The sequence below is a fragment of the Gasterosteus aculeatus genome, chromosome 20 (genome assembly GCF_964276395.1).
Source record: "Gasterosteus aculeatus chromosome 20, fGasAcu3.hap1.1, whole genome shotgun sequence".
Classification (NCBI taxonomy): Eukaryota; Metazoa; Chordata; class Actinopteri; order Perciformes; family Gasterosteidae; genus Gasterosteus; species Gasterosteus aculeatus.
This window is the reverse complement of record NC_135707.1, coordinates 14,173,002-14,199,460: the sequence shown is the minus strand read 5'-3', so window position 1 is coordinate 14,199,460 and position 26,459 is coordinate 14,173,002. Positions and strand designations below refer to the sequence as shown.

Sequence of the window (26,459 nt, the reverse complement as noted above, 5' to 3'; positions counted from 1 at the left end):
ATTTGAGTTGACCTGCTATTCACATCCTAGAGACTGCTACCGTAAGCTTGTAAAGGGGCCGTTTCCTGCCGGCAACTTGCCGACAGAGCAGGAAAACTAATTCTCCTGTGTTTTCCGATTGCGCTTTTGTTTTCTGTCAACCCTTCTGTTAATTGACATTTTATGCATATAAGACAACACTGAAAATGTCCTTGCTCGGCTATCCAATTTCACCCCCAAACACCCCTGGTTTTACCACATTTCCCCAGGCTGTGTCCTCCTATGATGAAGGTTATACAATAGCTTCGATCAAGAATGAAGCCAGTTTTCTTGACTGCTGTATTTGCTCGGTAAACCATCTGCCACATTGATGTAGAGTATAATCCATTTAATGTTGTCATGTTGGGCTTCACATTCTCATCGGTTTTCATGTAACAGAAAATCGAATGAAAATGTCTTTCTTTTTCATTGTACTTCTGTGAGCTATTTTATATTCACCAATCGTTGCCATGGCTTTGCCATTCCATACGCACATTGTGCTTTAGGAAAATAATAAACGATTGGTGGTTTACATAAGGAATTAGACTCGTCATGCAATGTTTGCAAGATTTGACAAACGCTAATGCTGTCTCTTCAAACGCATAATTTTAGCGTACACACAATTGCAAATAATATCACAACACTAGACAGTAAGTGAGTCTTTAGAGACACTGAATGATATCAGTAGTTTCATAGTTACCAGAATGTAATTCACTAGCACAGAATGGTTGTGCATTGCATTTGCAAGATAACATTTTATTTAATTTTAGAATTGAATTTGTTAAGTTTAAACATTGTTCAAAATGTGATTCTTGATATTCATATATATTTAAATGTTTTTTTATATAGATTTTTGTAGTTTATTAAATTGATCTGCCTAATACTTTTTTATTTATAATGTTACAGTATTTGAGCCAGTAGTATAATAACAGTATTTTTGGGACACTAAGGAACAGCCGTCTGCATTTGTATATTAGCCAAATCCCCATACGAATACATTGTAAGCTCCTCTCTTCTTTGAAAGTAGCATCCTCCCTAAAAGCCCATTATATTAAGTAGCACTATTGAGGTGCCTCAGAGTTTTAAACCTCTTCTTGATTCATGTTTTAAAGCCCTGCACCTAAAGTTTGAGGCAAAGCAGTTTAAGCCCAAACTGTGCATTCTGGATAAAGTGATGTTTGTTGCCTGGCAACATTAGCCTATTAAATGAGCGTGGGGGGGCTCAATTAAAAAAGAGAGAGAGGTCTTGCCGGACTGTACTAAGTGCGCTGCTGAAGATCCTATCAAGTGAGTCAATTTCTTGTACATCTCAAAGCCTTCCAATAAGGTAAAGAGCCACAGGGAATTTCGAATTTGTGCGGTATAAAACCTTTTTTACCCCTTTAGGTTACCAACGTCTGCAATATGTATGTATGAAAATTGTATGGGTATTACATTTTTGGTAGCAATTTCTTTTTTTATTTGACATATTTGCCGTTGATGTAACTGCACCAATGTGCCATTGTGAGCTCCATCGTATCGCCAGTGAGTCAAACCTCTCCCGCTGGTATTCAGCGCTACGCCTTATTCACAGTTAAGTGCTTAAATGCTAAATGAAGTCCCTCAACCGTGTAGAAAAGCACTCCGACTCCTCTATTTGCAAAGTGTGGAATTAAGAGTTTGAATTTCTAACCGTTGCCGTAACTGTAAAATGTGAAATGTAACAAGCTTGAAATGACGGTTAGACCGCTGTCCTGTCTTATCACCCACTTCTCTGCAGTCTACCTGTCTGACATCAGTGTTCACAATATGACAAAATGGCCTTGTGGCCTGGGATGAATATGCATTTAAGTCATTGTATCAAAAGTGTACATTTGTGAATAAAATCAACTTGCACATCCTTTTCGGCATACGTCCGTCTCAGAGAACATAGTGATGGAAGTAAAAAAATGTTGCTTTCAGAAATACTATAAATATAGACTGAAAATCTCGAGGTGCTTTAATCAAATATGCACAGGATTATATTGATTATGTCTCCCACTGAGCAATTTTATTTCCTTTGTTTGAGATTATTTTATGAGACATTTTTATTGACCCCTGTTCCCACAGAAGGCCTGCTGTATTTTGGGATTTAAGAAATGCATTTTTATTTGGAAAAGTTTCTGAAGATCAAATCTTCCTGCTATCTTTAAGGAAAAAAACTATCCAGGTTGAAACCTCAGCAGTGACTCGCCACCGGCATTATGCATACTGCCCTATTGTACGATCTTTTTTGTCTATAACTTTTTTTCTTGAAATATACCCGATTGTTTCCAGTGACCTTTCCATCTGGAACAGTTGTTCGCATTAACCTTTTGCACGCGCCATGTTTCTTCACTTGTGGCCCAGAAGAGAGACTTCGGTTAGCGGCAGGAAAGGAAAGAAACAGAACTGTCATTATTTCAGACATGCCGGCATACAGGAAATGAAGGGAATGCTCTGAGCCGACACACACACACACTTTTCCATACAAAGTTGGCTGTCTCCCTTACTGAGTATTATTGTTTGATAGATGGATATCAGGGGGGTGGGTGACAAAAGCAGACCCAGCTCAGCCTTTAGGTGCAATATCGGTCTGGCTGAAATGTAATTGTTCCAGCTCGTTATTTTTTTTGGTGTAATTTCTCCCGTCACAGTGGAGCATTCCTGTCTTTCCTCCCCTCAGTTCATCTGGCCTTCTCTCTTATTGTGCCTTCCGTCCCCTTTATTATAGCATTTTTCCCCTCTGTATTCTGCCTCCACTGTCTCCCTCTTTTAAACTCTGTCCTTTCTTCTCACAGTCCAATGTCCAGCACACGAGGTGCGTTTCGACTCAACGGGGGTGATCTTGAGTCCAGGCTACCCTGATAACTACCCCAATCTCCAGATGTGCTCCTGGCTGATCAACGTGGAGAAGGGCTACAACATGACTCTGCACTTTGAACTCTTCCAGACGGAGAAGGAGTTTGACATCTTGGAAATATTTGATGGTGGGTTCTGCTGGAATTGTGTGGTCTGTGGTAAAGCTCCCAAAAATGCTACTTTGCCTAAATTATTGGTGTCTTTCTTGTTAAGAACTGTGCCTTTCAGTAATACGGTTGTTTTTGATGCACAACTGCATTCAGTGGTTTTGAATGTGGCATCTTACACCAGATTTTGAGATCTTTTGTTCATGCCATGATAGTCATTTAAATATCAGTGATGGATATTGAGTCTGGTGTTTTGTAGCTTATCAGTAATTATCGCTATTTATTGATAAGAAATTATAATTGCACTTTCATGTCCTCCAACAATACAGCTTTTCTTTGTCGGAGATGGCTCTTACTTGGAAATGTAGTGTCTGTGTGTCTTTGTGTGTTAAGGTCCCAACATCTACAGCCAGAGTCTGGCATCACTTAGCGGTGACATTGAAACGCCCTTCAGGCTGACCACCACCGGCCACCAGCTCCTGCTGCGCTGGTCCTCTGATCACGGCACCAACCGACACGGCTTCCACATCAGATACGTGGGTGAGTATCAAAGTATGTATCCAGCTTATAATCATATTCCCTTTTTATTAGTGAATATATTAAGTCTCTAAACTACGGAATAGTCATAAAAGTCATGGGTTTGCAACTCATTGTAAGCACTGTGTAGAGACACTTTATTTGAAGGAGTGTTAACGCTACAGTAGGGGCAAAGACTCGTTAAACATTCTCTGCTGCAGCTACTGCATATTACTGCAGATACGATGTAACCCCATGATTTTTATTTTATGTGTGCTTTTTTATTTTATTCAGTTCACTTATCAGGTTATTTTCAAAAATACCTGCAATTTCCGCAAAAGTGCTAATGGATCACAATAGGAGATGTTTTCACTCACAAAATCCATGAGGCAGAAGGAAAGTCACTTCCATGCTGTTTTGCACTCCATAATGGTTTTAAATTCTTAATTGTGTCTTTAATAAAGCAAGTGATGCTAAGCAAGAGTATCATAGTGGTTCTTCTTCCATCTCAAATGCATCAATGATTATGGAAAAGCACAAAAGACATTTATTTTTCATGTCGTGTCCTCGCATTATATTAAATATACTAGTGTTGATTCAAAAGCAAGTTGGTGTGATGAATTTTGTAGAGAAAACTCCTCCTTGACTTGAGTGACTTGAACAGGAGCTGCCTCAAACCCCGCCGTGTTCCATCACAAGCTATCTCTCAGTCCTGCTGATTTGAAGGAATGTTTGACAGCTTTTGTGAAGTGCACAGCCCTCCCTAGGATTTCTCTGTCCCGTCGGCGTTTCCGTGCTCATATTCTGGAAATCTAATTTACCTTTTCTGTGTTTGGATAGGCTGTTCAATGAGGGTAAGGAAGGCTGCACCAGAATTGCATGTGTTGAATCAAATGAAATATGTCTGTTGCCATAGTCCAGGAGGGGAATAGCAATAATGTGATTTTGAGGACTTCCTTCGCTGAGTGGCACATCGGCCCGCCTGCTAAATAGATGTGACGCTCCCCGGGCATCTTCTCTCATTATCTTTCTCCATTTAAAACGGAGCCTCCGACTGAAATGTTGATCTCAGTCTTTCTTTAGAGGAGCTCGGTTAATGCCTCTCATCCTTCTCTCTGCCTGTTTCTCCCTCTTTTTCCACTGTAAACATCTACTGTAGCGATGTACTGCAGCACCCCGGACTCCCCTCAACACGGCTTTGTGGTGAGCCAGACCGGGGGTCATCTTAACAGCATGGTGCGCTGGGCCTGCGACAGGGGCTACAAGCTGATCGGGAAGGGTTCTGCCGTGTGCAAGAAGACCACCTATGGCTACTATGCATGGGATGCCCCGGTACCGGCGTGTCAAGGTGAGCATATCCACCCGGGCAGCCAGGGCTCAGTTGGCGTAAAATGCAGGTATCGGGAGTGTCTCATCCCAAGCTCTGTTCCGGCGTTGCTGAACTGAGTCCTTCCTGACTGATAGCCACTACCCCGTCAGGTGGAAAGGAAACCGAAATCAATACTTCCTTCGTCTGTCAATTTCCCCTTCTTCAAATTGCTTTGGCTAACTCACCATTAGCATGCGGCGTCTGCCGCTGTTGGGTCTCACTCAACTAATTGGGTTCTTTGATGCGCACATGTGGGATGTGTGCATTTACGTTGCATGATTGCATACACACACACACACACACACACACACAGAACAACAAAAAGCAACAGATGGTTTGCTCAATTGCATTTCAGCGTGGTGCACTGAAATCAAAATATGTATGTAATTTACTAAGAAGTGATTTAAAAACATTTCACACCTGTGATTAATTCTGCTATTTTGCTGTTTGCACAAAGCTTTTCCAATGTACACACATATGTATATGCACACATATGGAGAGAAATTCACCCGTCTAACATCGAAACCTTCGTCTGCACTGTGGAAAGGTGTTAACTGCTCATGATTAACATCTGTTAGATTGTGACTTAGCGGCGCTCTCAAATTAATGTTGATTGATTCTCTCATGGGGTGCTGAGGGGCAACGTCTTGGCTTCAGGCCATTTCGGCATATTCCTACCTTTCTGATATTTCTCAATATGCAGCTATATCAGGGCTGTGGCATTTTATCACGTGTGTGTTTGCATAACTGTTCTTGTTTAGTCTGGCCCTGCAGATGTTGGTTTCCCCGCTCCACTCTCTCTGTCTGACTTGGCTCTCAACCCACGGTTTTCAAATGACCCACTGACAAATTCAAACTATCGAGATATATATTTTATTTTATCAACTGGGTTGATGAGATATTTGTAAAATAGCTGACCTTTGTACATGAAATGCAGTGCAAGTGATGACATTACTCAAGCATGCCAGCATCATTTGTTATACGTGTATTCGGTGGGTGTACATACTTGTGTTTTTTTGTAAATGGTGGTAGGCGTACTGTTTTGAATTTTGGCACATGTCAGATTTAAGCTGTGACCTTTATTTACCTTGTCGCAGCAGGGAAAGCACACGGGTGCCACTCATTTCGTTAACGATGGCTCAGCTCCATTAAGCGGTCCAGGAAACGAGCACGCACAGAACCAGAGATGTGGCGCCGGTCCAACTAAATTGAATGCAGTCATCATTCATTGTTATTAACACCTGCTGTGACCTGTCAAAGTGTCTGTGCAGAGAGTGGTCTGTTGTCGCAATTCTACGGGGGCGTTCAATTTCGAGCAATTATTTTTTTTAAATTGTCACCCTTTCGAATGATAATAACAAAGTTACACGTCCCTCCTCGTGGCAGTTCTATAACCAACAGTTGGCTTTGATTGCGGTTGCACTCTCCCAACGCTTATGGTAGTGTGCACGCAGTACATGCATGTGTATTTAACACAAATATGTGACAATTTATGTACTGTTGTGCTGTTCCTAAATCTGTCTTGTCACAAACATTTGTGTTGACGACCGTCCTCCTGCCGCCTGCAGCTGTGTCGTGCGGCGTGCCCAGCGCGCCAGCGAACGGAGGTGTGCTCGCCACCGATTACTCGGTCGGCACGCGGGTGACCTACTTCTGCAACAGCGGCTACCGGCTGTCCTCCAAAGAGCTGACGACCACGGTCTGCCAGCCAGACGGCACCTGGAGCATCCACAATAAGATACCCCGATGCATCGGTGAGTAGAGGATGCTGGGGCACAGCCAGTTGGACAGACGGGCTAACCGGCAAACGCGGCCGCGCGGGATGAGCAGTGGGAACAGGAAGTTGGGAACTGAGGAGAGAAGAAAGTTACGGAGAAGACACCGATTAGGAATTTTGACAGCCGTGTTTGAGAGAGAGAAAAAAAAGTGAAGGTTTAAACAATTCTCTGGAGAAGTTGTGGAATATCAAACAGTGTAAAAAAGAAAAGAAGGAAAAAAAAGCCCGCTGCTCTGTAACGGAAGGTGTCATGGAATATGGATTGCACTCCCAAAAGGACTACGCGTTCTGGTTTCATTACAAAAACACCAACGTGTTGTAGTGATGAGATGGATGGATGAAAGGGAAGAATAGTTGAAAGGAAATCTGCAGCTGGCACCGGGGTGAATGTTTTACATGCCAGTGTAACGCCTCCAAGTTTGAAGTCACTTTAACAAGAGATCGACAACAATTTTATACTATTGAGACCAATGTTTATTCCCAGTTGTGTGTCTGTCTCACAGCAAAAATGGATTTTCAGAGGATACAAATCCATAAACTGCTTCATTGTGAGAAAACATTTGTATTCAGTAACAACAGAAAAGTTTAATTTGACATGGATTTGTCTATTCAACTGATTTAAAATCAAAATTTTGATTCACTTATTCCTTTTCAGCCATTTTTATTTCTTTCTACACTGCTGGGTTGCTACACATGTTTACAGATTTCTGACTGAGCAGTGCGTGAGCGAGGGACGAGAGACACAAACTGAACCAGATGTCAGTCCATTTGTATAACCCCCGACGTCCCCACTGTCTTCTTCTCTCTGGCTCAGTCCTCACGTGCCCCAGTCTCAGCTCCTTCTCCCTGGAGCACGGCAAATGGAGGATCGTCAACGGTTCACACTATGAGTACGGAACCAAAATCATCTTCACCTGCAACCCTGGCTATTACCGCGCCGGCCCCGCTCACATCCAGTGCCTGGCTAATGGGGTCTGGAGCTGGAGAAACGAAAGGCCTCGTTGTAGAAGTGAGTCACAACAACACATGGACTCAGTAAAACGACACGAAATCCAGTGACCAGCCAGGAGGATAACATTGAATTTAATTAATTGTCCTTTATCTCTGTTTTTTCCATTAAGATGCATGAAAAAAAAAAAAAAACTGGTGAATGCGCACATGTCGCCTGTATTTCCACCAACACGCTATAGATGGGATTCATCAGTTTCACAGCAAAGATGGAAAAGAAAGAATTTAAACTGTTTTTTTTTAATTCCACCCAGGAACACTAGATTCATGGATTATGATGTGGCAGGACTTAATAAAATAACCTCCTTATTCACAGCTTACTTAATTGACAGCTCAATTATGTGCTTTATAGTCAACACCTTCTGGCCTGGTCAAGATGTAGTTTATTGCAGCAGTGAGAAGTAAAAGCTTTTGTTTTAGCAATATAGTAAAGCATCTGAAATGGCAAGAGGAGTCACCAACCAGCATGATGAAATATGTTGTTTAAATGGCAAACACTATCATTATCCTCCCTGTGATGTAGTACAGGTCCCTGGTTTATTGCATTAAGGTCGGAAATGTGGGTGTAAATGAGTGCACTCTCCGATCGACTCTGAAGATGTAAGCCAACTTCTATCTCGTCAAACTCTCGCTCTCACTCACTCTCCTGGTCCCTAAATCTTTCATTCTGTGCCTCCTCCATCTCCATCCTCCTCTTACTCTCCTATTCATCTTTTTGCAGTCATTTCCTGTGGGGATGTACCTACTCCATCTAATGGGAAGAGAATTGGGACCCAAACAACCTTCGGTGCATCGGCCATTTTCAGCTGTGACCTTGGCTATGTTTTGACGGGATCTACAGTGAGAGAGTGTCTCCTCTCCGGCCTGTGGAGTGGGACGGAGACTCACTGCCTGGGTAAGCGGGGTCTTAATGTTTTCTTTGTAACCATCCGCGACCACCGCCGTCGATCTGCTCAGACGGGTAGAAGTTGGTTGCGCCGGCACGCCAGCAGAGAACCAGATGGGGAAGCGGAGGGTGGCTGTAATTGGTTCTGTTGCCAAGTGCGTATGGCCAATTACCACAAATATTTAGAAAGATGTCAGTTGTTAAGTCGTTTGGTTCTGACATGCTGCTACTCGACGCTGCCACTTTACATTTTCCTGTCCTTTTGGCTGGCACAGCTCAGACTGCTTCAGACTGTGTCCAACGCTGTAGAGAGCAGAGCCCCCGAGTCACAGCGATTTATTGGTACACATATACGGCGACGGTTGGCCTGAATCTGCGGGACACTTGCCAAGCTGTACCGGCACATTTTGAGCCGTTGTCAAGATATAGAAAAGAGAAAAGATGTTACAGCTCAGCTTACAACAGCTCGTCTCGCCTCGAACTGTGGAAGCGGCCCGTTTGTCAGCGCCGTTGCTCCAGTGCCCCGATTGGTTCAGTTCATTAAGTTAAAAGACGGGCACCTCTCTTGATTAGTAATGTGGCTGACAGGGTTAACGCAGCCAGCGTGCTCTCGGTATAGTCGCCTACTTCAGCACCATCTTCATAGAATCTGGCTGCTCTCAACCGGAGTGTGATAATAAAATGCTCGGCTGAGTTTTTGGATGCGTGAGTGAATTAGGGAAATCAGACTCGCAGTCAGTGGCAATTTCCCAGGTTTTAAGTGTCAGCGCAAATCTCTGCAAGATTGCTTCTCTCTGAAAGGCATTTTTTGTTGCTGAACGTAATATGATTATGTGCATTAGCAGATTGCACATGCGTCCGACTGTCTACTGTGTGGAAGAAAAGCGGAGTAATCGCCACCAGAGAAGCTCAAGACAAGAAATTTAGAAATGATAATACAGAGATAATGAGCTGAAAAATCCAATATGTTTCATGAATAAACTAATTTTGTTTACCATTTATTATAACTCTGAGACTTTTTTAAGTTCCCAGTTTCCTCATTTCATCTTATAATACAGTTGTCAAAATGCAAAGTTATTCAAATGTGATAGGACAATCATCAACAAAAACTGTGTTTCTACCCTGCAACTATCCTGCGTTAGTTCAGTGGAAGCCACTGCAAGTTACTATCCTCCAACACTAGCAAGCTTAAGTATTGAAACACATGGAATATTGGCTGCAATAATTCAATTAGGATTTCTAATGCAAAGTGCATTGCATGCTGTGCACTACATTAGCTGCAACATGGCCTTCATGGTTTCCTTTTACCGAAGAAATCCATGGTCGTGTAGAGAAAGTGCCCTAAACATTAAGAAAATGACACCCTAAAACTTTCTCGCACACCTATGTGTCCTTTCCTGCAGCCGGTCACTGCGGCCTTCCGGAGCAGATCGTGAATGGCCAAGTGATCGGGGAAAACTTTGGTTATAGAGACACCGTAGTTTACCAATGCAACCCTGGATTCAGGCTCATTGGCTCCTCAGTGCGGATCTGCCAGCAGGACCACAACTGGTCCGGACAGCTCCCAGTTTGTATCTGTAAGTACTCCAACACCGATTGTCACTGCCTCATTGATCAGATGAGAAAAGGGCTGATGGAGATGGTTGTGTTTTTTGTACTCTTTTCTTTTTTCGTTTTAGTTAAGATAATTTTACAAGGGAGCCTTAAACACAAAAAAAGGGTTAATCAAAGTGATAATTTGATTCCATTGTTAGAGAAATACATTTGTTTTATCTTTAGCTCCTTCAGTTACAGGACCACTGAGATCAATAGTTCACATCTCATATAATAAATAAATAATGATCTCGTAGTCCCCTATTGATAGGATGCAATTTGAAATGTCCTATTCACCCTTTGCTAAATCGAGATCATGTCTTGTTTCCTAATTACCCTGGTGTCCTTTAAGGTTAATAATATGATAATGAAATTCCTATGATGGGTGTCACTGTACATCAGATATTGATCATAGTTATCGATTTTCCCCTCTCTTTTCACACACTCCATCTTTCTCACCCCCCTCCCCTTCATCTTCCCTTTGCACCTGTTTGTGGCTGGTTTCCATCTTCCATCCTCCGCTGAACCCCCCCCCCCCCCCCTTCCCCTCTCTGACACGTCCCCGGGTGACGCGTGTCACCTCCAGCTATCACATGTGGCCATCCCGGCAGCCCCATCTATGGCCGCACCACGGGCGATGGCTTCAACTACAATGACCTGGTGCGCTTCTCCTGCAACAAGGGCTACACCCTGGAAGGACCCTCCACCGCCCAGTGCCAGGCCGACCGCCAGTGGAGCCAGCAGCCACCGACGTGCAGAGGTCGGTGCCCCTTCAGAGTGGATAAGTGATTGGCAGCTTAACTGAGTAAAAGTCAGATGGATGCAGATGGATGTTGACAAGTAAGAAGCTGCTTGCGTCTGCCAGCGTGTTAAGCCGAGGGGCACGACAGACATTACCTGAGGACGCGAGACAGACAGCGAGGAGGAAAAAAAGACAAGAATAACTACACTTTGTCATACATCCATATGCGTCTCATTAACCACTTGCTATTAAGCATTTCTGACGAGGGTACCTGTCAGTGTATCACTACAACTGAAGGTGTTTTTATGTACAACAGATGCCACTTATATCTACTTCTGCTGATGTGAAGCAGTTCAGCCAACAGTGGAGCAGTTAGCTGCTAGCAAGCAGACGAAGGGGCCAACCAAAGTGTTGGAACTGAACTAAAATGGCTTTGTGACGGTTCAGGAATCGGAGGCTAGACCAGAATAATTCATTAGCCAGCAGATGCATGGTGATCATTCAGGAATCAGCAGCCAGGGACCGCCAGCTGGCTCGGGCAAAGATACTGAAGCAGAATGGATGGAGGTGGTGTGCACGTGTCTATTGATTTGAATGAGAAAAGTCACTATCCGTTTCATTTTTCTGAGTATTAGGCAACAACATCTGGAGCCCTTGTCTGGGAGCAGAAGCAGGGAAACTGCAATAACGAGCTTGTATGGAAAGGGGAGAGAAAATGGGGAATTGTTTCTACGGTTTCACTGCCAGTTACCAAAAGGCTTGCTGCAGGGAGACTTTACTTTGATGGCAGAAAGCTCAGAGTGCATTAACTGGAAGACATCTTATGGGGAGTGTCAGATGGTGGCTGTGTTTTAGTTTACCTCAGGTAAGGCTCATTAGTGGTGCCTAACGGCAAATATCGGGGGTACAGCTCATCAGCAGCACCCCAGAATTTTTTTTAATTTGAACAGTTTGATGCTTTTGATTCTTTTTGCTAAAAGTATTTTCCTAAATTTTTCTATGACTCCAAATAAAATGGAAAATTGACATTCGCTATTTCTTGAAAAAATGATGGAAGCAATTATTTGAACAGTTCTTGGGGGAAAAAGTGCAGTTTCCTATTTGCCTTTTGAAAGTGCAAAGCTTTACAGATATTTGTTGCAGTGTAAATGTAGGTATATGTGATCTCAACTAGTTTAAACATTCTTTAAGACAAGGTAGAACAGAAAGTAGTCTAGAAACACTATTAAAATATGCATGGTCTTTAATTGGGCTGCTACCTCTGGTTCTTGTCGACCAGATGAGCCAGACTTTGCCCATTTAAAAATATGCCTCCTCAGTTTCTTTTGGCAGTCAGATGTGAGGAGACATATTTTCCATTACTATGAATGGCATCATAGAGACAAACTCGGTAAGACTTCAAAAGAGTAAAACTGCTTTGACTCCATTTGTCAAAATGTTTTTTTTCCACTCAAATGTTCTCACAGCTTTTCCACATGTTAGCATTATAGATTTAATTTAAATTAAATTAACCCTAAAAAAAAATGTTTCAAGAGGAAGCGATAGGTGATATTATCATTGACGGTGCTTAAATATAGCCTGAAGAATAAACAGAAGGGGCCCCTGATTAGGTTACATCAACAGTTCTATTATTAACTCACTGTGGGAACATGCTGACTGATAGAATTTATGCAAAATAGGCTCCAAGGAAAGAAAAGTCAGATCGCCAGTAAAGATGCTGGATGCAGTTAATCGGGCAGATTGCCACACGCTTGTTAATATATTTGCCGTCTTGTGTTTTTTACTCTATGTAGCAACATTTGGGTAAAGAGCTCAGATAAGACTCCATTCAGGGTCACAGGAATATTGGCTATTTTCCACAACATTTTGTTCAAGTATGCAGCTTCACCACTAAATTGCCTGAAAAAGAAGTTAAAGCCTCAGTCTAGCCTGAAACATCAATGCAGTAATAAAAATGAAGTTGATTGCCGCCGTCATTATTTGTCCCATTATGATTGAACTAATTGAATAACTTGATAACTTTTTTCTTTTTCCTTTAGTGGTAAACTGCACCGATCCGGGAATCCCTGCTAATTCTATCCGGGAGAGTAAGATTGAACACGGAATCTTTACATTCGGCAGCGTGGTCTTCTACGACTGCAACCCGGGATATTACCTGTTCGGCTCCTCCGTGCTCACCTGCCAGCCGGTGGGCCACTGGGACAAACCTCTACCGGAGTGCATTGGTACAGTGGCTGCTTTCTATATTACAGTGGCTCATTAAGCTATTAACATTGTTTTCCTGTCTTTTTCTTGTACATTGTTCAGTGCATCAGCCACTTATCTACATAATTGCATTAGTTAAGTAATGGAGAAAGCAAGAGGTGCAAGAGTTTCCACAACCTTGTCCGTGTCCTCATTTTATTTGAGAGTTTAAATGGTGGCTCAATGCCTTGGCTGAGAGCATCTGTGCAATGTTAGAAGCCCCGGTGGCTCATGGTTATGTGGCACGGCGCTTAATGGAGAAATGTAGAAGCTGTCATAGGGCCAGTTGTTCCGGCTATTGTAAATGTTCCCTCAAAACTAAACGCTGAAATTCTAAAACAAGCGTCTATGGACTGTAAGGGTTATCTGAAGTTCTAATGTGGCTCTCAAACACCTGGCTCTTCATGGTCTCGACTACCCTACAACAGTAATGACCTATTTCCAGGGAAATGATCGAGAGTTTTACAAACCGGCTCGGAAAGCCCTTCATGTCACGAAAGAGCAATGACGCGCAAAATTTATTTCATCAAGCGGAATTTTAATTAAAGAGAAACACTGGAGTGTCCGTCTGAAATGTTTATTTACATCTCCAGGCTTCGTTGACTTTGTTAGGAATTAGATTAGCAGAATTTTTTTGTTTGCTTTACGACGCTAAGCTGATCAAGTGACAGTATCCAAGGACATATGCAAAGATGAAAGGAACAATAAAGTAGCACTGAAAGGGATGTACAAAATGAGTGATTTTAGTCCTGAAAACAGTTGGGTGAGGGTTTAATTAAGTGGAAACACAGCACCAGTCGAAGGTCTGAACACACTTTCTCATTTAATAGAATGAGAATGTGTGCCCAGAGCTTTGATTGGTGCTGTACAATATTAGATCAAATAGACATGGTTTGGGTTGTGACGGCACAGTAGTCTCCTCACATGGTTCCCTCCACACAAGTTCCTCTAAGCTGCTTGTACACACACAGAGTTCACTGCTTTGCTGCTCAACGTGCGACCAGGATGATCTTAGCAAACAGCGGGTTGCCTCACCAGTGTCATCGCGAGTGTGGATTTCAGTGCATATTCTGTGTTCGCTCTGTCATGCAGAGGTGGACTGCGGCCACCCAGGTACGCCGCCCCACGGAGTGATGAGCGGGGAGATGTTTACCGTGGGCTCCACGGTGCGCTATTCCTGCTCTGGAGACCGCCAGCTCATAGGAGACTCATCACTCACCTGTCAGCTGAACGGACACTGGAGCGGACCGCTGCCCCACTGCTCAGGTACCCGAACCTGGTGGTGCACGAGCATTCCTGCGTGCTTACGCGCGGCCAAACAAAGGTCTTTCTCGGTTCCTTCCTTTCGTCAGTGTCGTATTAGCGACTGTTGGGGGTTTGATTTGTCAAAAAGAGTATTGTTTTTTATTTTAACTTAGTCAGTGCTTCCTACTTAGTTCTCATCTCGAGGAGAAGGAAAATCCTTTAGCTGAACTGGGCCATGAATTCTGTCCGTGCTTATGGCTCATGTTTGACTTTTATTTTTTATAATTTCCCATACGTTAATCTGTAATAAATACTCACAAACGAGTTTAAGATACTTTTGATTTCTCACAAGATTATCCGCAAACTTCCACCACACTGCCCAACACTAGTTAAAACCTATTTTTTCACTTACCTCTAGTCACAGTAAGCCACAGATATTATTAGTTCTGTTTGCCCAGGCTTTGAGATATCTTTGTCTGAGATTTCTGTCATCCCCTAATTTAATGGAGTTTAATGGCATTACATGTTGGTAGTTCACTGCAGTAAAAGATTACTCTCAGCAGCAACATTGTTTTTTAGGGGGAAAAAAGCTTTAATACTCCATAGAACACTGTCAATAATTCTCATAAGGGCTATTTCTTTGTCAGTAAATTGAAAGCGTTAAGAAACTCTCTGTGGGTAAATATACTATCCAGGAAAAACCATCTAGTGAGGCAAGTTGCATTTGAATTATTTAAATGTAATTGATGCGATATTTGGCTAGAGCCTGTGTAAAGACAAAACTAGCACAGGATATATAACAAAACATCTCCACAGATTCCCCGTCTACTCAAAGCAGTTGCAGCATTTACATTTTCAGGACAGACTGTTGGGATTTATCTGACAACTCTTAAAGTAAATTAGTACAAAATAATGCTTTCCTGCCATTCTTCTTTTATTCAGTGATGGGGAGTTAGGCAGTTATGACACTCCTCAGCCGAAGAAAGGGTAGAAGCAAATGTTACTTCCTACAGTGAGAGATATCACCTCTGGCATTACCTGAATGCAGACTTTTCAGAATTTTTCTGTATCCAGTTTTCAGCACATTTGGTTGCAGGCGCTTTTCTGAAAACCTAAAAAAAAACAGTTGAGTTCATGTCTAAAGAACTACAAACATCCTCCTCTGTCCTCCTCATTCCCACCTCACCAAAGCATTCATGACCATTTAAGTAAATTCCCCTTACGCAGTGTTCACTCGGTTTGTTCAATTCGCTGAACCAAAATGAATGTTTGTAAGCACACTTGTATGACAGTGTGTTTTTCTCTTCTTTAAATGGGAGCGCGAACTCGCCACTCACCTTCAATATTTTCTATTTACTGAGACAGACAAAGCAGCTAGGCAGACGAGAAGCTCCAAGGATATTAAGGAGATGACATTTTTTGTTCCCATCTTTGCAGAAGGGAAAAAGTGACTTCAAGGCGCGGTGGACTATTCACTTTATTGGCACCTACATCGTGATCTCACCATTTAAAGGCAAAATTATAGCCTTTGAATTATGGCCTTTGGATTCTAATATTGCATTCAAAATGAATAGTGTTAAAAGGTAGACAAATTATTTTTTCAACATCCTCCTGTTACGCCAAAACAAGCCTTATGGAAAGTGAAACATTTAATTATATTTAATTGCATCTCCCACTCTGAGATGTGCATCACCAACATAAGCTCTACTGCAATGTTTGTTTTAAAAACAAATGGCCAATAAACTATACTTTAATAGGGAAAAACATTTAATACCCAACTACATTGAGTGCATTTCCTTTAGCTTAAACAAAATCTACATCAATCCATTACTTACTGAGATAAGTGAGATAAGTCTAGATTAATCTGTTCCCACGTATTTAAATGATCAAAGAGCAAATGCTGTTTAGAGAGTAAATCCCTGTGGCGGAATTTGTGCAGTGAAATTGGGGTCAGTGACCAGAGGATTTCTGTCATAATAAATTGTGCTTGGTAAGCGTGACTTGCCAAGCTAAAGAGAAAAAGCATATGCTTAGGTCAACCATTCCAGATAACGAGTAATTTGATAATAATGCAAATGAATAATGTAGCAAAACAACAGCACTTTTTCACAAACAGAAAGTTTGCTGCAAAGTATATAGACGACTTGATCAGAAATTATTTAAACGGCACATTTGTAATCATTACCAATAGCAATGCCTTAAATTTGGGCTATGAATTCCTCAGAAGTCAAGGTCTGCCTCCCCAACAGCTCCATCCATGCGTCTTTGCTTCGTCTCATCTGTGCCTCTTTGTTAATTAGTCAGAGGAGGCTCAAATCTGCTTGCGAGGCCATTCCCCTTTTGTCTATTGCGTGGCACAGTTGAAGGCCTTATTATTTCCTCACAAAGGGAGCCTGGTGAACAGACATTAACTCTGATTCAAACCAAATCCACCAACATGCCAATTAGAGAGATTATAGCTGTCACAGTACATGCAGAGCCGGGCTGCCACCTAACCTAAGGAGACTAATGAAGTAGAGGCCGCTGCTGTGAGATCTACGCACACATAAACGCACACACAGTTGGATGTGCAGGTGTCTAAAAATGTACATGCACAGTGAGAGAGGGCGACTGAACCACACATTAAACAAGTACACGTTCGGATGGACATGTGCAGAACGAAGCTTTAGCAACGGTGCACTTATTTTCCCACACACTGGTTACTACAGCCGCACACAGACTAATCATCTCGAGCTGCGAGCCCCTGACCTGATAAATCCAGTTTGTGCACGTGTGAGCAGCGGGATGCATGTAGAAAATACGAGCCTGGTGTTTGTGCAGTAAGATTGTGTCAACAAGTCCAGGATTATTGCAGCTGATTGCACCTGTGAAGACAGAGAGAAGCAGCCAGCCCACAGGGAGCGATGCTCGGGGTGTGTGCACAGCTCATGGAACAGGATCTCGCAGCCAATAAAGCACAGATCCATCACAAAGAGACAATTCATAGTACACTGTACAACCACAATGATCTATATATCTTCCCGTCTGTCGTCCGTTCCTTATATACAGTATATCTCATTCTGGCATATCCTGTCTTCTGACACCAAGAATTGCCGGGGTTTTTTTGCCTCTAATATGGGCCAATTTCTCTGAGATGTGGCAGCAGTTGGATGGCTGGTTGGTGATCATGTGTGTAATAGGCTCCATTTCTTTTGTCCTGTCGATAAAACAAAAAAAACCTGAACTCCATCCTGACCCACAAAACACTCTGTACATGACAACATCAAATAATCTATAGTTATGGCACCACACTTACTCCACACCATTATCTTTCTCTCTATTTCTTTTTTTTTTTTGCCCATGGGCCTTTATGTCGCCAGAAGAGCATTTACAAGAGCCACAGCATCTTTTTTTTTTATACAAGATGGTGCAATACACTTGTTCTGTACTCCACCGAACCAAACAAATGAGAGATAATTCAGGATAATGAACCGTAGGTCAAACTGCATTCATCATTCCTCGTAACCACAGCTGGTTGCCTCTTAAAGCTGACTCTGCTGTCTTTATGGGCAGAAAACTCCTGGTGTCAAAGCCGTGAAAGGTATTGGTCCTGCGGGTTGTTGGCGCGGCGACCGCTGCGCATTGGTGCATTGTGTGTTATTAGCTGCTTGACGGAGGACTAAAAAGATGTACGCTTTGGGTCAACGTCCTACCTGTGTCCCTTTTACTTGACAGGAACATTGTGCTGTAATTCACTGCCATACCACCTTCAATGGGCTCGTCTGTAAATCAAATAAAGTTGTAGAGGATGGCGTCTCGAGTGTGTTTCGATTACCTCGCCTTACCTTCGATAATCTCCCGTTGCAGGTGACTCGGCAGACACCTGTGGGGATCCTGGCACACCCGTCCATGCCACCAGGGAGGCAGGGAACTTCAAAGTGCGCAGCAAGGTGCGCTTCACCTGCGCAGTGGGACATACGTTGTACGGGTCGGCAGAGAGGATCTGCTTCCCCAACGGGACCTGGTCGGGTCGACAGCCGTTCTGCAAACGTAAGCTGGATGTGTCAGATGTCTCGGTGGTGTTACGCACGAAGCAGTTGTAGCGGCGAGCGTAGCAGAGAGATGATACACGCGCACTTAGTCATCCACACTTATTCACACGCAGATCCAGAGACGCCAGAAACTCAAAGAGTTGCACAGAGGTGCACCAGGGTAGAGTATCAAACCTCAGGACTTTCCTGCACCGACTGCACTGCATATTAACAACGTTTCAACGTCAAAAGAAAAGATTCCTTTTCTATAGTTATTAGTCTACAAGCTGATATTTCCTGATTTCTTTGTTTCAAACTAGGGGCGTGTAGCGTTCAATACATGTGCATTTTCGTACATGTTTACATGTTGCATTGTGTGAATGGTGGATCCAGGTTTTCACTGGTTTAACCTAAACTTCAGTCCACTAGTTCATCTTAGGTCCCCATCCAATTTTAAAACAAACTACCGATGGATTTGATGTGTTCACTACGTTACATTTGTTCTGATCTCACTCTCCATCGGCTATGGTATCAAACATTTTCCAACCGAAACATGCACTTACACACAAAGACACTGTTTGCAACACATGGACTGCATGCAAGAATGAATGTGCATCAGATACTGTAGGTGCTCATGTGCACCCACACCTGCGTCCACGAATAATTGCAAAGGCTCCCAAACAGTACTGCTCCAGATGAATAACTATGTCTGTGCTGCAGTCTGGTGTTTCCTGCCAGCACATGGTGCTGCGACTAGCTTCCAGATTGCAACCAAAAAATTCATTAATTCTAGACGCCTAAAGCCAAGTTCTTTTGGGATTGTGATAAATGAGTCATTGTGGATTTTGAAGATATTAGTTCCGTGAACGACAACCCTACATCTTGCATAAATTACCCCCAGGGGTCAACCGGATATGGAAGCCAGTGTTTGACTGCTTCTGCTTTCTACAATTTACTGTCCTTCAGGTTGGCACAGTGCTAGTGTCATTTTATTCTAATAAGCTCTCTGAAGTAGACCCTGTATCTGTTTCATCCCAACGCTCTTTTCCTGCCAGTTACTCTCTGTGTCCTTTGTTTCTCTTTCTGTCAGCCCTGATTACACTCTGTCTTAATCCCATTGCCTTGCTGTCTCTTTGTCCCTGTCCACTACTCTATCTGTCCCTCCTCAGTCTCTTTTTCTCTATTGCTCAACCGTACCCTCACTCCCCTCTTCTCGCTTCCACTCCGTCTCTCTATCTCTCGGCTGAACTCCCGATTTAAAGATTGTTTTAGCGATCCCTTCATCTGAAGATGGAGGGGGCAGAAACTCGCTGGAGCCCGTCTGTGATCTAAAGCCCTGTCTAGTGTTAAAACTCATCAATCCACGAGCCACCACCTCTCAGTCTCTAGAAAACAGTCACTGGGGATATTCCAACTTAACATCCATCTCACAATACTATCGAGGCCTGTTTTGCGTGTCCGTCATGGTCTGTCTTGCGCGTGTGTGTGTGTGTGTGTGTGTGTGTGTGTGTTTGTGTGCATAAGCTTGTGTGCACACGTACAGTACATTAATGTGAGCTAATGGCACCTGCTGGGTTGTGTTGTGTGCCTGAGTGATTTGTGTTTGCCCAGTAATTGAGAAATCACCATCACACCTACAACATGTCTTCCTCTTAGAAGAGTCACTATTTTAGATTTTCAAGGCAATTAAGTAATTGAGATAGTATATCTGTTTGTAATTAGACATAAAAACATATCAGCAAAGTCTGCCTCTTCCTTTTCTAGGATACATTTTGTTGGTACATATTGAATTATGTCAGAGATGCTTGTTTCAGTTCACAAAAGTGTTAATTTCTTCATCCACGGTGATTTTGCATCAAAGACACCATGGAATGTCCTGTCTTACTTTATAATGTGCTTATTGCCAGCGGTGATATTTCATGTATTATAAATGGTTCTACATTCTACATTTTTAATTATTTTAATCTCTTTAAAATATGCTGTATATGTTTACTGTTCTTTTTATTGGTTATCCTTGTTTGTTTTCCTATAATGTGTTGCGGTTTGCAAAATAAATCTAAACTAAATTGAATACGAATATTTGATAAAACTAAATTCCTCATTTTACCACCACAGGGCACTTCTACATTACTGCCCCGATCCTGTTGATAGACAGCACTAAATGTTATTACCATGAGACCTGACAACACACAGGTGATGGGAGGGGGGTACTTCTGCACCAGCTCAGCTCATTAGCGTCTCTTAATAAAGCGCGGACGCAGTATGGATTAGTGTTTCTTTACTTGTTTGGTTAACAACTTCCTGACGTGAGGCACAAACACATAAGAAGGAACTCTGACATTAGCCAACGATTTCTATCTGACCATTTCAGATTGTTCCCCCTGAGTACTTATCTGAATGAGTCAATAAACTACAAATATTATATCAGCTCAAAAGCAAAACGGCAATTATTGTATAAATAAATATGAATATTGACACAATGTGGGAGGAATTTTTACACAGCGATTTAATCTCCTCAAGACCTTTTTTTAGAAGTAATCTTTCCGCCACCTTGGAGACTCCCAGCTGTGAATCACAGATGAAATGGACAAACCATTACTATGTTACACTTCTGACCACCACCTTCTCTCTTTCTCCTCTGCATTGCAGCCGTACAGTGTGGGAACCCAGCTACACCGGCTCACGGGCGTATTTCCCGTGTGGATGGCACCACCTTCTCCCACTCCATCGTGTTTTCTTGTATGGAGGGATACTTCCTTACTGGCTCACCCACACGCCAGTGTCTGGCAAATGGCACATGGTCGGGAACGAATCCCAACTGCACAAGTGAGTTTTATACGTACAGAATACGATGGAAAAAAAGTCACTTTTAAAATGTAGTATAAATATAAAAGATGGGAACACTCCCGTTTCGTGCAATGCAGTGCATTGCTGACCGATGACATATGTCCTAGTCCGTCACATGAGTGTGTACAGTGATGCTATTTGAACAAATTAAGCATGCCATGCATACTGTGAAGCAATTTAAGAATTAAGAATGACGAGAGTGCAGATGATATTGCTCCCCGTGTCTGCAAAAAGGAGGCGCTCTGATTGATCCACAGTGTTGCTGAAATGAGGTTTGAGATTTCCAATAGCCCATAAATCTCTTTGAGCCTTCTCTCCCTGCAAAGCCTCAGAACTGTCAGCCAGTTTTTATTGTCTGGTACTCAGCAAATGAGCCTTGCAGTAATTAAGAAGTATGCCAATCTATATTCAATTTTCACCAGGGCGACTATCAAACAAAATTACACATTGTTCTTCTCTCTGAAAATCACCACATTCCTCCTTCCTCCTTCCTTTTGCATCTTTATTGAATCACAAGAAAAGATAAATGGTATGGGCATAATTTTCAATTTTGGAATGAAATGAGTCTCTGGAGTGAGAGAAGGAGGGAGACGGAAAGAAAGATTGAAAATAGGATGATGATGATCAAACATGCACAAAGGGGGAAATAGCTTTTTTTTCCCCCTCTTTTTCCAACTTTTCAGCCGGCTCATCACTAAACTTATTGCTGTTGTCATCCTGTTTGCCATCACTACACATGAGATTTTAGTGGTCAGCTCAGGGACATCAACACGCCATCAACAAGATGCCAAGACTGGCTCAATGTGCCTCCATTAAGGAGGCAATCATTTTCACGGTTCATGGGTAATTGATCATGTAGGTTAGCAGATCAAAGTCACACAACATTCTCAAGGGGAGAGAGTTCTTGTTTCTGATTTTTTTTTCTGAACACTTAATGTTTGATGAATTAAATTTATAGAGCATGTTAATGTTATAGAGAATTACCTAATTATTGAAAATGTGTTAGGAAAGCGACTGAGGCCCTCATGCACGTACATTTGCAAACGTAGCGTTATCAGCGCCACAGCCAACCCGCAACCTGTGATACTTGACGTCTGCGTCGTATTTACGAAACCTGCAGCTCATCAGGTAATCAGCGCCTTGAAATGATCCTGATGCCAATAATTGTAATGTAGCGAGGAGTTCAACAACTGTTGGAATGGAGTGTGAATGAGATGCGATGTCATCTTTGATGTCTTCCAGTAACTGTAATGTTGCATGGCTGCCTAATCTGCAACGCGTGATCACCTTCTATGTCGCCGTCTGGCTCGTATCACTGCTGCCCTTTCACCAGGAGGCATACGTGAGGAAACGCCTGCTTTTAAGAAGCGGAGAATTTTCACTGCAAAACGGAGACACGCGTCCACGGGCGGTTTCTATACACATCGATCCATCCATAATTAGGCAAACTTTACCATCCCCTCCCATCTCTTTATGGGAAACTCCCACTTTGCCCTTGAGCATCCCGTGAACGCACATGTATGAGACGGAAAGCGCAATTTGCCTTTTTCAGTGTCCGCGATAGGCAGTCTGCTCTTTTGCCTCAGTGCGGCTTGTTTGTACAAACCGAGCCATGCTTTTACGTGCGCGTTGCCAAACAAATACGCTTGAAGTGGGCGCAAAAGCATTAGTACGTGACAGAGGGGTAGAAAAAGTAATTGAGGCAGTACATGCATCAACATACCGCTACTGCTCCTCTCCTCCATTCCTGTCTCTCGTAGTTGAAAGGCTGACACATTTGTTGTGAATGGGGGGGGAGGTAAGTGGATGTGGGGGTAGGATTAAATGATGGCATCACAAAATACCTATTAGTGCAATTAACCGTGAACAGTCAGATTACTGCAGTATCAATCAATAACTGTATTTGTCCCCAGTGGGGCGGGTGGTTATGCAGCAGTGGGATGCATACATTTAGATAAAGCACAGAGATAAAGCACAAGGCGTACTAATACAACAAGTAACCAAACCATAGGATTCTTGCACATCATTTAAATGAGTTAACCGCACCAGAAGTTGTACTGGTGTCCTAGGATCCACAATAAAACATGTTTTCCACACTAAGCATCCTTTCCTTCTTTGAGATGTAAGTGCTCCGGTGTTGTGACGGAAAAAAGAATATCTGCAAATACTGAATCAGATTACGAACGCCCCTGAAACACGTCAGCATGATTCACCAGCACAATACTGTTGGTGACAGACAGAGATCAAATTACTGACCAACTACATTATGATGCAGGTTTTACTGGGATCAGGTTTTCGCATTGCAGATAAACCTTTCCTGCCATATCATGAATCCTCCCACAAACTGGTTTTCTCGGGAGCAAGTCAATTTGCTAAGTGAAAAAGCCATTAAGTTATCGAAATCAGCCTGCAGATTCTCTGCATTGCACAGACTGACTGTTTTCCACTCAGATAGACCGGCACATGCATCTTTCCACACACACCTTTTTCTGTGCCCATGTGGAACACTTTTCAACACCCACGTGATGTTTTTCTAGTTGATAGCAATTTAAAGTTGTATCAGCTGTGTTTTATTCATGCCAGCTGCTTCTGGCTTATATTTGGAGAAACGTATCATGCTTAATTCAAGTTAATGTTTTTCAGTGGGGGTTTCGTAGCAACTTATCATTTGGCAAAGAAAAACACTCGTTACCCAAAGATAGATGTGTAATATTCTGGATAAAAATTACTAAGTACAGCACATGGTGATTTCCTTTCTCACTGTTTTACATATCAAAGAAATCAAGTGATTGATGGAGAGAAAAAACAGCTGATTGATCTATAACAAAGATAAGCACGGGTTTAGCACCATCGAAACTACTTCAAAAATGAGTTTCCCCTCAGCAGAACCAGTTTTCTTTTGTATTAATTAATAATGATGCATTGAGTACTTTTTAGTACGATAAATACATTTCAATGATTGTACTTTTATTTAGGATATTTAAGTATCTATTGCAAACTTCCTACTTCAATAAAGTGATCTTCTTACTCCATTGCTTTTATTTTATAAAGATGTATTCAAAACTAATATTGGTGAATATGTGAGGATAATTTACTTTCCAGAGAAACATCATTTGTTGTTTGCGTTCAACTTAACTGGATACGGGGACGGTACCAACTGTACCAACGACGATATTGTTTCCCATTTAACCTTTCAGCATTTGCTATCTGCACAAATAGATGCCACTTTAGGTTTGAGTATCAGAAAATGTCGCTGTATTAACCGACAGAACTAAGTAAGTCAAAAATCAGTCTGACAAGTTAGTGTATTTATTACACAAGATCCCACTCTGTGTCTTCAGCTGGCAGCTTGCTGATGGTTCTTGTCAGCAGGCAAAGTTGGTCTCAACCATCGACAATAAATATGTCTTGAGTGTTGAGGTCCTTGGCAGCAACATAATCAAACGGGAATTAATTTAAGGGTGGGGGCGTTAGCAGTGACAGCCAAATGCATCAAAATGGCATCCAACACTTGGGTGAACAAGTCAGGAATGATTTTGTAATAGTAACAAATTTAGGCTACAAGATTAAACAAGGGCTTTGAAAAAAGAGATAAAATGGAGGCACTTACAATTATACCCCAAAAAATGGCACTATGTTAAGACCTGACAATGTAGTGGGCCAACACTCTGCCATCTGTTCCTTTTGGAGGAGAAGAATAGAAATATGAAAGACTCAGCAAAAATGACATTACAATATTCATTGGGTTCTCCCCTTGAATTGGATCTAAAAAAAATCGAATCATTATTACGGTACATTTTGAAAAGCAATACGTAAATGAAACATAGAAATTGCTGTCAGGATTTCTTTATTTAATATTGCTTCATCAATATCATCAACACTACAGATGGTGCGTGACGATCCCATTGCTCGATCAGACACTGATGGCTCCAAATACACCATTGACTTCTGTCCATATTTCATATCTCCACACAACCATCGTCTGGTTATGTTTTATGTCAGCTCCGTGTGAGTGCAGAGACACTGGAAATCTCATTGGAAAAATGCTACATGGAAGCATTTATGCACAGTGATTTATTGTGGTTATCTGGATAAAATCATGCACAACAAAGACAATGCAGCTACACAATAACTTGTGTGCCTTTGTTAGTAGATGTCTATGCAGTATTGTCTATGGAAAACCATTGTTTTCCATAGACAATGGTCTAATCTCGAGATTGACAAGTTTGTATAGATTAAAACATTCAGGCCTTAGCCTGATGCACTTTAACAAACAAGGCTATAATTGTCGAACAATTTTTTTGGAGAACATTATTGTGTAAATCACTGTAACGATGCTTTCCTATGATGGCACATTAATGGCACATGGGATTGATTTTTACATTTTAGAGTTGTCTGAGCAGGTTAAAGTAAACCGTACAAGGATAAAGAATTAAAACATACAACTTGCAACTGTTGAGGACCGTTCAAACCATATCAGATGAAACAAACTATTAACCCTCAGTTTCTGATGAACACGCCAGTGACTCCTACTGTAATTGGTGACAAACTTGTTGTAGCGTCAGTAATTCACACTGTGCTGTTGAGCACGTGATTGACGTAATGAATGAGAACTGATGGTGAAGGATTGGGAGTTCCTCTATTTATACCTTGGCACAGTTGTTCAAAACCTCAACTTAACAGGAGCAGGACCTTCTCTGTGCTAACTTAATAACCACTATGTCATTTTGATTCAGAATGCTTAGGGACATAAACCCGTTGGATACATTCTTATAATTAACAGTCTTGAAGTTCAGTATGTTTTAATCATTGTATAACAACAACAACAACATTTAGAATGATTACTAATGCAACTGGCCCGGGAAAGGGAAGTTTGGGGCCCCCTGCTGGAGCTGTTGCCCCCGCGACCCGACCCCGGATAAGCGTTGAAAATGGATGGATGGACTAATCTGACTGTCTTTTGCTATTGTAATTGCAGTGATCACCTGTGGGGAGCCTGGCATTCCAGCAAACGGACTTAGATTTGGTGAGGAGATCACAGTGGGGCAGAATGTGACGTTCATGTGTCAGCTGGGGTACGTGATGACCGGAGCGGACAGTGCTGTCACAAGGACCTGCACCAACAATGGCACCTGGAGTGGCACCATGCCAGCATGCAAAGGTAAGCACCGCCCACAAATGCGCACACACACACACACCGCATTGTATGCGTGACGCAGTAGACGGTCAACCTTGATA

The 26,459-nt window shown here is 42.3% G+C and overlaps 1 protein-coding gene across 3 annotated transcripts in view; it reads left to right on the top strand.

Moving 5' to 3' along the window:
- The window catches only part of LOC120810582 (CUB and sushi domain-containing protein 3-like), a 166,740-nt gene that overhangs the window by 116,361 nt on the left and 23,920 nt on the right, over positions 1–26,459 (top strand). For 2 of the 3 annotated variants that reach the window (XM_078094170.1, XM_078094169.1), the window contains exons 47-59: positions 2,817–3,005; positions 3,378–3,536; positions 4,660–4,848; positions 6,438–6,623; positions 7,461–7,655; positions 8,376–8,549; positions 9,944–10,117; positions 10,720–10,893; positions 12,915–13,100; positions 14,212–14,385; positions 18,211–18,393; positions 21,024–21,200; positions 26,200–26,382. In XM_078094170.1, coding sequence (XP_077950296.1) covers positions 2,817–3,005; positions 3,378–3,536; positions 4,660–4,848; positions 6,438–6,623; positions 7,461–7,655; positions 8,376–8,549; positions 9,944–10,117; positions 10,720–10,893; positions 12,915–13,100; positions 14,212–14,385; positions 18,211–18,393; positions 21,024–21,200; positions 26,200–26,382 — 2,343 coding nt within the window. The remainder of the gene's footprint in view (positions 1–2,816; positions 3,006–3,377; positions 3,537–4,659; positions 4,849–6,437; positions 6,624–7,460; positions 7,656–8,375; positions 8,550–9,943; positions 10,118–10,719; positions 10,894–12,914; positions 13,101–14,211; positions 14,386–18,210; positions 18,394–21,023; positions 21,201–26,199; positions 26,383–26,459) is intronic. The other variant, XM_078094171.1, reaches the window with a different exon arrangement.